This window comes from Ascaphus truei, chromosome 2 (assembly GCF_040206685.1).
Source record: "Ascaphus truei isolate aAscTru1 chromosome 2, aAscTru1.hap1, whole genome shotgun sequence".
Classification (NCBI taxonomy): Eukaryota; Metazoa; Chordata; class Amphibia; order Anura; family Ascaphidae; genus Ascaphus; species Ascaphus truei.
In genome coordinates, this window is record NC_134484.1 from 9,967,838 (window position 1) to 9,982,732 (window position 14,895).

A 14,895-nucleotide genomic window follows, 5' to 3' on the forward strand; every position below is an offset into this window, starting at 1 on the left:
TATGCATACAAACAGGCGGTAATAATATGCATACAAACAGGCGGTAATAATATGCATACAGACAGGCGGTAATAATATGCATACAGACAGGCAGTAATAATATGCATACAGACAGGCGGTAATAATATGCATACAGACAGGCAGTAATAATATGCATACAGACAGGCGGTAATAATATGCATACAGACAGGCTGCAGTAATAATATGTATACAGACAGGCAGTAATAATATGCATACAGACAGGCGGTAATAATATGCATACAAACAGGCGGTAATAATATGCATACAGACAGGCAGTAATAATATGCATACAGACAGGCGGTAATAATATGCATACAGACAGGCTGCAGTAATAATATGCATACAAACAGGCGGTAATAATATGCACACAGACAGGCGGTAATAATATGCATACAGACAGGCGGTAATAATATGCACACAGACAGGCGGTAATAATATGCATACAGACAGGCGGTAATAATATGCATACAGACAGGCTGCAGTAATAATATGCATACAGACAGGCTGCAGTAATAATATGCATACAGACAGGCGGTAATAATATGCATACAGACAGGTGGTAATAATATGCATACAGACAGGCGGTAATAATATGCATACAGACAGGCGGTAATAATATGCACACAGACAGGAGGTAATAATATGCATACAGACAGGCGGTAATAATATGCACACAGACAGGCGGTAATAATATGCATACAAACAGGCGGTAATAATATGCATACAGACAGGCGGTAATAATATGCATACAGACAGGCGGTAATAATATGCATACAAACAGGCGGTAATAATATGCACACAGACAGGCGGTAATAATATGCACACAGACAGGCGGTAATAATATGCATACAAACAGGCGGTAATAATATGCATACAGACAGGCGGTAATAATATGCATACAGACAGGCGGTAATAATATGCATACAAACAGGCGGTAATAATATGCATACAGACAGGCGGTAATAATATGCATACAGACAGGCGGTAATAATATGCATACAGACAGGCGGTAATAATATGCATACAGACAGGCGGTAATAATATGCACACAGACAGGCGGTAATAATATGCATACAAACAGACGGTAATAATATGCATACAGACAGGCGGTAATAATATGCATACAGACAGGCGGTAATAATATGCATACAGACAGGAGGTAATAATATGCATACAGACAGGCAGTAATAATATGCATACAGACAGGCTGCAGTAATAATATGCATACAGACAGGCTGCAGTAATAATATGCATACAGACAGGCGGTAATAATATGCGTACAGACAGGTGGTAATAATATGCATACAGACAGGCGGTAATAATATGCATACAGACAGGCGGTAATAATATGCATACAGACAGGAGGTAATAATATGCATACAGGCAGGCGGTAATAATATGCATACAGACAGGCGGTAATAATATGCATACAGACAGGCGGTAATAATATGCATACAGACAGGCGGTAATAATATGCATACAGACAGGCAGTAATAATATGCATACAGACAGGCGGTAATAATATGCATACAGACAGGCAGTAATAATATGCATACAGACAGGCTGCAGTAATAATATGCATACAGACAGGCGGTAATAATATGCATACAGACAGGCAGTAATAATATGCATACAGACAGGCAGTAATAATATGCATACAGACAGGCGGTAATAATATGCATACAGACAGGCGGTAATAATATGCATACAGACAGGTGGTAATAATATGCATACAGACAGGCTGCAGTAATAATATGCATACAGACAGGCTGCGGTAATAATATGCATACAGACAGGCGGTAATAATATGCATACAGACAGGCGGTAATAATATGCATACAGACAGCCGGTAATAATATGCATACAGACAGGCGGTAATAATATGCATACAGACAGGCGGTAATAATATGCATACAGACAGGCGGTAATAATATGCATACAGACAGGCAGTAATAATATACATACAGACAGGCGGTAATAATATGCATACAGACAGGCAGTAATAATATGCATACAGACAGGCGGTAATAATATGCATACAGACAGGCGGTAATAATATGCATACAGACAGGCGGTAATAATATGCATACAGACAGGCTGCAGTAATAATATGCATACAGACAGGCGGTAATAATATGCATACAGACATGCGGTAATAATATGCATACAGACAGGCTGCAGTAATAATATGCATACAGACAGGCAGTATTAATATGCATACAGACAGGCGGTAATAATATGCATACAGACAGGCAGTAATAATATGCATACAGACAGGCTGCGGTAATAATATGCATACAGACAGGCGGTAATAATATGCACACAGACAGGCGGTAATAATATGCATACAGACAGGCGGTAATAATATGCATACAGACAGGCAGTAATAATATGCATACAGACAGGCGGTAATAATATGCATACAGACAGGCGGTAATAATATGCATACAGACAGGCGGTAATAATATGCATACAGACAGGCTGCAGTAATAATATGCATACAGACAGGCTGCAGTAATAATATGCATACAGACAGGCGGTAATAATATGCATACAGACAGGCGGTAATAATATGCATACAGACAGGCGGTAATAATATGCATACAGACAGGCGGTAATAATATGCATACAGACAGGCGGTGATAATATGCATACAGACAGGCGGTAATAATATGCATACAGACAGGCAGTAATAATATGCATACAGACAGGCGGTAATAATATGCATACAGACAGGCGGTAATAATATGCATACAGACAGGCAGTAATAATATGCATGCAGACAGGCGGTAATAATATGCATACAGACAGGCGGTAATAATGTGCATACAGACAGGCGGTAATAATATGCATACAGACAGGCAGTAATAATATGCATACAGACAGGCGGTAATAATATGCATACAGACAGGCGGTAATAATATGCATACAGACAGGCGGTAATAATATGCATACAGACAGGCAGTAATAATATGCATGCAGACAGGCGGTAATAATATGCATACAGACAGGCGGTAATAATGTGCATACAGACAGGCGGTAATAATATGCATACAGACAGGCAGTAATAATATGCATACAGACAGGCGGTAATAATATGCATACAGACAGGCGGTAATAATATGCATACAGACAGGCAGTAATAATATGCATACAGACAGGCAGTAATAATATGCATACAGACAGGCGGTAATAATATGCATACAGACAGGCAGTAATAATATGCATACAGACAGGCGGTAATAATATGCATACAGACAGGCGGTAATAATATGCATACAGACAGGCGGTAATAATATGCATACAGACAGGCTGCAGTAATAATATGCATACAGACAGGCGGTAATAATATGCATACAGACATGCGGTAATAATATGCATACAGACAGGCTGCAGTAATAATATGCATACAGACAGGCAGTATTAATATGCATACAGACAGGCGGTAATAATATGCATACAGACAGGCAGTAATAATATGCATACAGACAGGCTGCGGTAATAATATGCATACAGACAGGCGGTAATAATATGCACACAGACAGGCGGTAATAATATGCATACAGACAGGCGGTAATAATATGCATACAGACAGGCAGTAATAATATGCATACAGACAGGCGGTAATAATATGCATACAGACAGGCGGTAATAATATGCATACAGACAGGCGGTAATAATATGCATACAGACAGGCTGCAGTAATAATATGCATACAGACAGGCTGCAGTAATAATATGCATACAGACAGGCGGTAATAATATGCATACAGACAGGCGGTAATAATATGCATACAGACAGGCGGTAATAATATGCATACAGACAGGCGGTAATAATATGCATACAGACAGGCGGTGATAATATGCATACAGACAGGCGGTAATAATATGCATACAGACAGGCAGTAATAATATGCATACAGACAGGCGGTAATAATATGCATACAGACAGGCGGTAATAATATGCATACAGACAGGCAGTAATAATATGCATGCAGACAGGCGGTAATAATATGCATACAGACAGGCGGTAATAATGTGCATACAGACAGGCGGTAATAATATGCATACAGACAGGCAGTAATAATATGCATACAGACAGGCGGTAATAATATGCATACAGACAGGCGGTAATAATATGCATACAGACAGGCGGTAATAATATGTATACAGACAGGCAGTAATAATATGCATGCAGACAGGCGGTAATAATATGCATACAGACAGGCGGTAATAATGTGCATACAGACAGGCGGTAATAATATGCATACAGACAGGCAGTAATAATATGCATACAGACAGGCGGTAATAATATGCATACAGACAGGCGGTAATAATGTGCATACAGACAGGCGGTAATAATATGCATACAGACAGGCAGTAATAATATGCATACAGACAGGCAGTAATAATATGCATACAGACAGGCGGTAATAATATGCATACAGACAGGCAGTAATAATATGCATACAGACAGGCAGTAATAATATGCATACAGACAGGCAGTAATAATATGCATACAGGCAGGCGGTAATAATATGCATACAGACAGGCGGTAATAATATGCATACAGACAGGCTGCAGTAATAATATGCATACAGACAGGCGGTAATAATATGCATACAGACAGGCGGTAATAATATGCATACAGACAGGCAGTAATAATATGCATACAGACAGGCGGTAATAATATGCATACAGACAGGCTGTAATAATATGCATACAGACAGGCGGTAATAATATGCATACAGACAGGCGGTAATAATATGCACACAGACAGGCGGTAATAATATGTATACAGACTGGTGGTAATAATATGCATACAGACAGGCGGTAATAATATGCACACAGACAGGCGGTAATAATATGCATACAGACAGGGGGTAATAATATGCATACAGACAGGCGGTAATAATATGCACACAGACAGGCAGTAATAATATGCATACAGACAGGCAGTAATAATATGCATACAGACAGGCTGCAGTAATAATATGCATACAGACAGGCGGTAATAATATGCATACAGACAGGCAGTAATAATATGCATACAGACAGGCTGCAGTAATAATATGCATACAGACAGGCGGAGGTAATAATATGCATACAGACAGGCTGCAGTAATAATATGCATACAGACAGGCGGTAATAATATGCATACAGACAGGCTGCAGTAATAATATGCATACAGACAGGCTGCAGTAATAATATGCATACAGACAGGCAGTAATAATATGCATACAGACAGGCGGTAATAATATGCATACAGACAGGCGGTAATAATATGCATACAGACAGGCGGTAATAATATGCATACAGACAGGCGGTAATAATATGCACACAGACAGGCGGTAATAATATGCATACAGACAGGCAGTAATAATATGCATACAGACAGGCAGTAATAATATGCATACAGACAGGCGGTAATAATATGCATACAGACAGGCGGTAATAATATGCATACAGACAGGCAGTAATAATATGCATACAGACAGGCGGTAATAATATGCATACAGACAGGCGGTAATAATATGCATACAGACAGGCGGTAATAATATGCATACAGACAGGCGGTAATAATATGCATACAGACAGGCGGTAATAATATGCATACAGACAGGCAGTAATAATATGCATAACAGTATTTGATCAAAGGATCAGAAAAAGTATCCCCATAGTACCCGGCACTCAATGCTGGAAAAACATTACTCTGGACAATAATAGTCCAATAGGAACAAATACCTATTTCAACAAATGTATAGGGGGTTAGTAACCCTTGTACCAATAAGTCCAGTGAAAATAAGAAAGTTTTATTTGTCTAAATACTCATTAAAAACACACATTTATACATTCATTCAAAACTATTAAAATACTCCGGTCAGAGGTGGCTAGTTACGATCTGTGGTAGTTCAGTAGACTATCTGACGTTTATAGGAACTAGAGATCTAATTAAATAGCAAAACAGTGGTTCATGTCTGGCTGCATATCATAGAGATTTTAGTAGGGTAAATTCAGGTATGTTGATATAACCCTCATGTATACATATCTTGCACAATGAGTATCCCCATATCAGTATATATATTCTATCAAATAGGTAGATGGAGTATAACTGAGTAGCTAAATATACAGCTAGTGCAAAGGTGTCTGTCTCTATTGTAACAGAAAAATTAGCGTGTGTTGCAATAGTATAGTATACTGTATCTGGCACGCATAGGTGTATACAAATAGGTAGAAGAGGCAGAGGGTTATTAGGCTGCTGCGTGATCACAAAAAGCCTCAGCGCATCTCGTGCAGAGTCTATGTAAAGCATCGGTGCGTGACATACAAGCCTGTCTTCTCCGTGCAGCTAACGACTGAATCCAGCCACCTCTGATGACGTCAGCGAGTGACGTCTATTCCCGACAGCCGTTTCACGTATGGCTACGCTTCTTCAGGGGAGGAGGAGTAATAATATGCATAGAGACAGGCAGTAATAATATGCATACAGACAGGCAATAATAATATGCATATAGACAGGCGGTAATAATATGCATACAGACAGGCGGTAATAATATGCATACAGACAGGTGGTAATAATATGCATACAGACAGGCTGCAGTAATAACATGCATACAGACAGGCGGTAATAATATGCATACAGACAGGCGGTAATAATATGCATACGGACAGGTGGTAATAATATGCATACAGACAGGCAGTAATAATATGCATACAGACAGGCGGTAATAATATGCATACAGACAGGCGGTAATAATATGCATACAGACAGGCGGTAATAATATGCATACAGACAGGCGGTAATAATATGCACACAGACAGGCGGTAATAATATGTATACAGACTGGTGGTAATAATATGCATACAGACAGGGGGTAATAATATGCATACAGACAGGCGGTAATAATATGCACACAGACAGGCAGTAATAATATGCATACAGACAGGCAGTAATAATATGCATACAGACAGGCTGCAGTAATAATATGCATACAGACAGGCGGTAATAATATGCATACAGACAGGCAGTAATAATATGCATACAGACAGGCTGCAGTAATAATATGCATACAGACAGGCGGCGGTAATAATATGCATACAGACAGGCTGCAGTAATAATATGCATACAGACAGGCGGTAATAATATGCATACAGACAGGCTGCAGTAATAATATGCATACAGACAGGCTGCAGTAATAATATGCATACAGACAGGCAGTAATAATATGCATACAGACAGGCGGTAATAATATGCATACAGACAGGCGGTAATAATATGCATACAGACAGGCGGTAATAATATGCATACAGACAGGCGGTAATAATATGCACACAGACAGGCGGTAATAATATGCATACAGACAGGCAGTAATAATATGCATACAGACAGGCAGTAATAATATGCATACAGACAGGCGGTAATAATATGCATACAGACAGGCGGTAATAATATGCATACAGACAGGCAGTAATAATATGCATACAGACAGGCGGTAATAATATGCATACAGACAGGCGGTAATAATATGCATACAGACAGGCGGTAATAATATGCATACAGACAGGCGGTAATAATATGCATACAGACAGGCGGTAATAATATGCATACAGACAGGCAGTAATAATATGCATAACAGTATTTGATCAAAGGATCAGAAAAAGTATCCCCATAGTACCCGGCACTCAATGCTGGAAAAACATTACTCTGGACAATAATAGTCCAATAGGAACAAATACCTATTTCAACAAATGTATAGGGGGTTAGTAACCCTTGTACCAATAAGTCCAGTGAAAATAAGAAAGTTTTATTTGTCTAAATACTCATTAAAAACACACATTTATACATTCATTCAAAACTATTAAAATACTCCGGTCAGAGGTGGCTAGTTACGATCTGTGGTAGTTCAGTAGACTATCTGACGTTTATAGGAACTAGAGATCTAATTAAATAGCAAAACAGTGGTTCATGTCTGGCTGCATATCATAGAGATTTTAGTAGGGTAAATTCAGGTATGTTGATATAACCCTCATGTATACATATCTTGCACAATGAGTATCCCCATATCAGTATATATATTCTATCAAATAGGTAGATGGAGTATAACTGAGTAGCTAAATATACAGCTAGTGCAAAGGTGTCTGTCTCTATTGTAACAGAAAAATTAGCGTGTGTTGCAATAGTATAGTATACTGTATCTGGCACGCATAGGTGTATACAAATAGGTAGAAGAGGCAGAGGGTTATTAGGCTGCTGCGTGATCACAAAAAGCCTCAGCGCATCTCGTGCAGAGTCTATGTAAAGCATCGGTGCGTGACATACAAGCCTGTCTTCTCCGTGCAGCTAACGACTGAATCCAGCCACCTCTGATGACGTCAGCGAGTGACGTCTATTCCCGACAGCCGTTTCACGTATGGCTACGCTTCTTCAGGGGAGGAGGAGTAATAATATGCATAGAGACAGGCAGTAATAATATGCATACAGACAGGCAATAATAATATGCATATAGACAGGCGGTAATAATATGCATACAGACAGGCGGTAATAATATGCATACAGACAGGTGGTAATAATATGCATACAGACAGGCTGCAGTAATAACATGCATACAGACAGGCGGTAATAATATGCATACAGACAGGCGGTAATAATATGCATACGGACAGGTGGTAATAATATGCATACAGACAGGCAGTAATAATATGCATACAGACAGGCGGTAATAATATGCATACAGACAGGCGGTAATAATATGCATACAGACAGGCGGTAATAATATGCATACAGACAGGCTGCAGTAATAATATGCATACAGACAGGCGGTAATAATATGCATACAGACAGGCGGTAATAATGTGCATACAGACAGGCGGTAATAATATGCATACAGACAGGCAGTAATAATATGCATACAGACAGGCGGTAATAATATGCATACAGACAGGCGGTAATAATGTGCATACAGACAGGCGGTAATAATATGCATACAGACAGGCAGTAATAATATGCATACAGACAGGCAGTAATAATATGCATACAGACAGGCGGTAATAATATGCATACAGACAGGCAGTAATAATATGCATACAGACAGGCAGTAATAATATGCATACAGACAGGCAGTAATAATATGCATACAGACAGGCGGTAATAATATGCATGCAGACAGGCGGTAATAATATGCATACAGACAGGCTGCAGTAATAATATGCATACAGACAGGCGGTAATAATATGCATACAGACAGGCGGTAATAATATGCATACAGACAGGCGGTAATAATATGCATACAGACAGGCAGTAATAATATGCATACAGACAGGCGGTAATAATATGCATACAGACAGGCTGTAATAATATGCATACAGACAGGCGGTAATAATATGCATACAGACAGGCGGTAATAATATGCACACAGACAGGCGGTAATAATATGTATACAGACTGGTGGTAATAATATGCATACAGACAGGCGGTAATAATATGCACACAGACAGGCGGTAATAATATGCATACAGACAGGGGGTAATAATATGCATACAGACAGGCGGTAATAATATGCACACAGACAGGCAGTAATAATATGCATACAGAAAGGCAGTAATAATATGCATACAGACAGGCTGCAGTAATAATATGCATACAGACAGGCGGTAATAATGTGCATACAGACAGGCAGTAATAATATGCATACAGACAGGCTGCAGTAATAATATGCATACAGACAGGCAGTAATAATATGCATACAGACAGGCTGCAGTAATAATATGCATACAGGCAGGCTGCAGTAATAATATGCATACAGACAGGCAGTAATAATATGCATACAGACAGGCGGTAATAATATGCATACAGACAGGCGGTAATAATATGCATACAGACAGGCGGTAATAATATGCATACAGACAGGCGGTAATAATATGCACACAGACAGGCGGTAATAATATGCATACAGACAGGCAGTAATAATATGCATACAGACAGGCAGTAATAATATGCATACAGACAGGCGGTAATAATATGCATACAGACAGGCGGTAATAATATGCATACAGACAGGCAGTAATAATATGCATACAGACAGGCGGTAATAATATGCATACAGACAGGCGGTAATAATATGCATACAGACAGGCGGTAATAATATGCATACAGACAGGCGGTAATAATATGCATACAGACAGGCGGTAATAATATGCATACAGACAGGCGGTAATAATATGCATACAGACAGGCAGTAATAATATGCATAACAGTATTTGATCAAAGGATCAGAAAAAGTATCCCCATAGTACCCGGCACTCAATGCTGGAAAAACATTACTCTGGACAATAATAGTCCAATAGGAACAAATACCTATTTCAACAAATGTATAGGGGGTTAGTAACCCTTGTACCAATAAGTCCAGTGAAAATAAGAAAGTTTTATTTGTCTAAATACTCATTAAAAGCACACATTTATACATTCATTCAAAACTATTAAAATACTCCGGTCAGAGGTGGCTAGTTACGATCTGTGGTAGTTCAGTAGACTATCTGACGTTTATAGGAACTAGAGATCTAATTAAATAGCAAAACAGTGGTTCATGTCTGGCTGCATATCATAGAGATTTTAGTAGGGTAAATTCAGGTATGTTGATATAACCCTCATGTATACATATCTTGCACAATGAGTATCCCCATATCAGTATATATATTCTATCAAATAGGTAGATGGAGTATAACTGAGTAGCTAAATATACAGCTAGTGCAAAGGTGTCTGTCTCTATTGTAACAGAAAAATTAGCGTGTGTTGCAATAGTATAGTATACTGTATCTGGCACGCATAGGTGTATACAAATAGGTAGAAGAGGCAGAGGGTTATTAGGCTGCTGCGTGATCACAAAAAGCCTCAGCGCATCTCGTGCAGAGTCTATGTAAAGCATCGGTGCGTGACATACAAGCCTGTCTTCTCCGTGCAGCTAACGACTGAATCCAGCCACCTCTGATGACGTCAGCGAGTGACGTCTATTCCCGACAGCCGTTTCACGTATGGCTACGCTTCTTCAGGGGAGGAGGAGTAATAATATGCATAGAGACAGGCAGTAATAATATGCATACAGACAGGCAATAATAATATGCATATAGACAGGCGGTAATAATATGCATACAGACAGGCGGTAATAATATGCATACAGACAGGTGGTAATAATATGCATACAGACAGGCTGCAGTAATAACATGCATACAGACAGGCGGTAATAATATGCATACAGACAGGCGGTAATAATATGCATACGGACAGGTGGTAATAATATGCATACAGACAGGCGGTAATAATATGCATACAGACAGGCGGTAATAATATGCATACAGACAGGCGGTAATAATATGCATACGGACAGGCGGTAATAATATGCATACGGACAGGTGGTATATCTCGATAGAAGATGGGCAACATCTGGAAACATGGAGTATGTTATCGGGTGTGCTAGGGGACAACTGGAAAGGAATATCAAAAGAATGGTCACTCTTAATATAATTACAATTTTGCAAATTAACATTTTGCACCTCGCTGCGGCCTTTCCCAAGGATTTATCTGCAACACCTACAGTATTCTTTTGGGGCTTATAGTTAAAATCATAAAGTTTTAAAAGAAATAGAGAAGGAGAAATGACTAATAGGATAATACATATACACACAGCAAGAAAAAAACTGAATTCATATATCCATATGTAGCCCCGGTCTTATTTCAGTCCCAGAGACCCCCCATGTAGCGCCCTGAGTCTCTGCGGCGTACCCGGCTAGCGGGGGCCGACATGACAGGTTGCGAGAGCGTGTGCATTGGTTGCGCAGGCGCAGTAAGGGTAGCGCACGCGGCCCCAATGCTAAAGAGGTCCAGAGTGGACTACAATTCCCAGCAGCCTCTGGGGATTGCCCTTTCACCCACATCACGTGCAGCCAGCCAGCAAATAGGGTTTTGCAGCTTCTCCTGTGGAGGAAGGCTACAATGTTGCGGGGACCACGTTTGGCAGTTGGAGCTGGGAGCAGGAAGGAGAAGGAAGGGTGTAAGGAGCAAGTGGCTCCTGCACCATAAGGATCCCCAAGTCCCAGGCAGGCCCCAATCCCCACCAGGGTAGTGGGTAGGTACTGAGGGAGGGCCCTAGGTTAGGGACTCTGCCCTTAGGTGTGTGAGGGTGCAGGCTTGTCAGTGTCACGGCTGGTAGTGCTGTGAGCGCTGACAAGTAGGCACAGTGTGTGCAGCGTGTGCTGTGTGTTGTTGCTGCATGTACCGAGTGAGTGCAGTGGGCTGCTGCAGGTTGAGTGTGTGTGTGCAGTGTGTTTGCTGCAGACGCTAGGCTGAGTTAGCCGGAGGGGACCTGGGTGGGTACGGGAGAGGTAGTGTGGGTGCAGGGGGTCAGTGACCCCCTTGCATAGGATAGGCTACCCCGCAGGCCCTAGTAGCTTCCCCAAAGCCATCCAAGGTTGCTGTGCTGTAGGGACGGCCTATAGTGCAGCGAATGTCACTGTAGTTCACGGAGTCAGATAGGGACTCCATTGACGCTGCGTACCCGTGCAGAAAGTTGGGCGCTGCCCTTCGGTGCGGTTGCAGAGGCCATCTTGTTGGGGTCTTCCCGGACGGGGGATCCTGGATGTCGGGCCGGAACTCGACAGATCCTTTGTGAAGCAGTTGCGGATCCGAGCACTGGAGTGCTCGGCAGGTACTATATCATCAAGTGCACCAACACCGGTCTTCAGGCGCTGATCCCGCCTTAGGCTGAACTCTTTGTAGGAACACTGAGCGAGTGGTTACAAGACTGAGCCTATACCATATAGTACCATCACATTATATATGGACACGGTGTGTGGGGCACGCGGTGAGGGGACGGAGACGTTGCCCCTGATGAGTGGGGCCGCCACTAAAGTTATACAGTTAGAGTATAAGTATGATAAGTGTTATTGCTAATTGCATTTTAGAGTGATAAGGTTGCCATGCATTATCATACACAGTAAAGTTGGTTGCATCACATATGTGTGTATGTATTTCTTGCCCAGGGGAATCTCACATCACGGGGATCCTGGGTAAGTGGAGGCGCTGCGCTAAGTGAATGTATGAGGGTTAACCCAGGCTCCCAGCTAGCGGAGGCTCAGATCTCCTGGAGCCGCAGGTGTTGTACAGCGACCAGTAGTTCCTTTGGGAGGTTCAGAAAAAGGGCTACACATACATATATACATATATACATACAGTACTGTACATACATATATTTCTAGAATTAGTTCAGTTATCTTTCCTTAATATGTCTTTGTAACATCAAATATTTGTTTCTGTTCTTTACATATCCTGTTCTTTCCTTCTTCCCCAGATGTGGAACCATCAACGACATTTCCAAACCCATAATTACTCTTTGCTGCAAGGGGATGGAGGGTCGTTATGTCAGTGTGGTTATTCCTGGACGCTCAGAGTATCTCACCCTGTGTGAAGTGGAAATCTATGGGGTGACACCAAGTGTGGAACCTCATGTCTGCTGGTAGCCACTCGGTTCATCAATCAGTGCCCTCTGACCCTGTGAAATCATCAATGGAAAGCAGCAGCAAGAAGCCATAGAGTTTAATAAACATAACCAAGAAACCAGATACATTCTCTAAATACACTAACAATGTGACTGAATCTTCTCAGCATGAGGGAGACATTGTCACATTTTGTATGGTCTATAACAGGGGTTCTTACACTCCACTCCTCCAACAGGTCAGGTTTTATGCAGTTCCCTGCTTAAGAACATGTGGCTCAATCAGTGGCTCAGTCATTTTGATTTGCCACCTGCTCTAAAGCAGGAATATCCTTAAACCTGACCTGTTGGTGGCTTTTGATGACTGGAGTTGAGAACCACTGATCTATAAGACTAAGGCCCTTACTCTGTAAGCGGCTATAGCACTGATCCAGTCCTACAGCACAGAAAGCCCCATTGAATTCAATTGTGCTATCGGTGTGATAGGCTCACAGAATAAGGCCCCGTGCATCTGATATGTGTATATTAATGTCTGTGCATCTGATGTGTATATTAATGTCTGTGCATCTGATATGTGTATATAATGTCTGTGCATCTGAAATGTGTATATTAATGTCTATGCATCTGATATGTGTATATTAATGTCTGTGCATCTGATATCTGTATATTACTGTCTGTGCATCTGATATGTGTATATTAATGTCTGTGCATCTGATGTGTATATTAATATCTGTGCATATGATATGTGTATATTAATGTCTATGCATCTGATATGTGTATGTGAAATTAAAAACATCTGATATGTGTATATTAATTTCTATGCATCTGATATGTGTATCTGAATTGATAAGCATCTGATATGTGTATATTAATCTCTATGCATATGATATGTGTATATTAATCTCTATGCATATAATATGCGTTTATAATTCCTATTCATCGGATATGTGTATCTGAATTAAAAAGCATCTGAGCTGCTGTTTTCCTTGAATAATATTACAATAAAATTAAATGCATGAGTGGGGCTCACGGTGTGTTATTTACACACATTGGAGTCTTGCTTGAGTGCAGTTGAACACGATGGGAGCCCTTCACCAACACCTCCCTAATGGAAGGCCACGCCGGCCTGAAACATCGCGCGTTTGGGGTGTTTCCCTGATTCCTGGTCGGTATAGGCGTTTTTCACAGCAAATAAAGTTTGTGGTGATTATTCTATATATGGAGTAAGATGCAGAAACAGTGAGTCTGTGTGTTCACAGTACGTGGCCGTCCCTTTCTTTCATAGTTACATAGTAGATGAGGTTGAAAAAAGACATACGTCCATCAAGTTCAACCTATGCTAAATTTAGACAACTGATACTTTATCCTATATCCGTACTTGCTTGTTGATC

The 14,895-nt window shown here is 40.7% G+C and overlaps 1 protein-coding gene across 1 annotated transcript in view; it reads left to right on the forward strand.

Annotated features, from left to right (window-relative positions):
- The window catches only part of LOC142488078 (uncharacterized), a 908,622-nt gene extending 894,304 nt beyond the window's left edge, over nt 1-14,318 (forward strand). Inside the window, exon 59 of the mRNA XM_075588453.1 lies at nt 13,361-14,318. Coding sequence (XP_075444568.1) covers nt 13,361-13,529 — 169 coding nt within the window. The 3' untranslated portion in view covers nt 13,530-14,318. The remainder of the gene's footprint in view (nt 1-13,360) is intronic.
- The last annotated feature ends 577 nt before the right edge of the window (nt 14,319-14,895 follow it).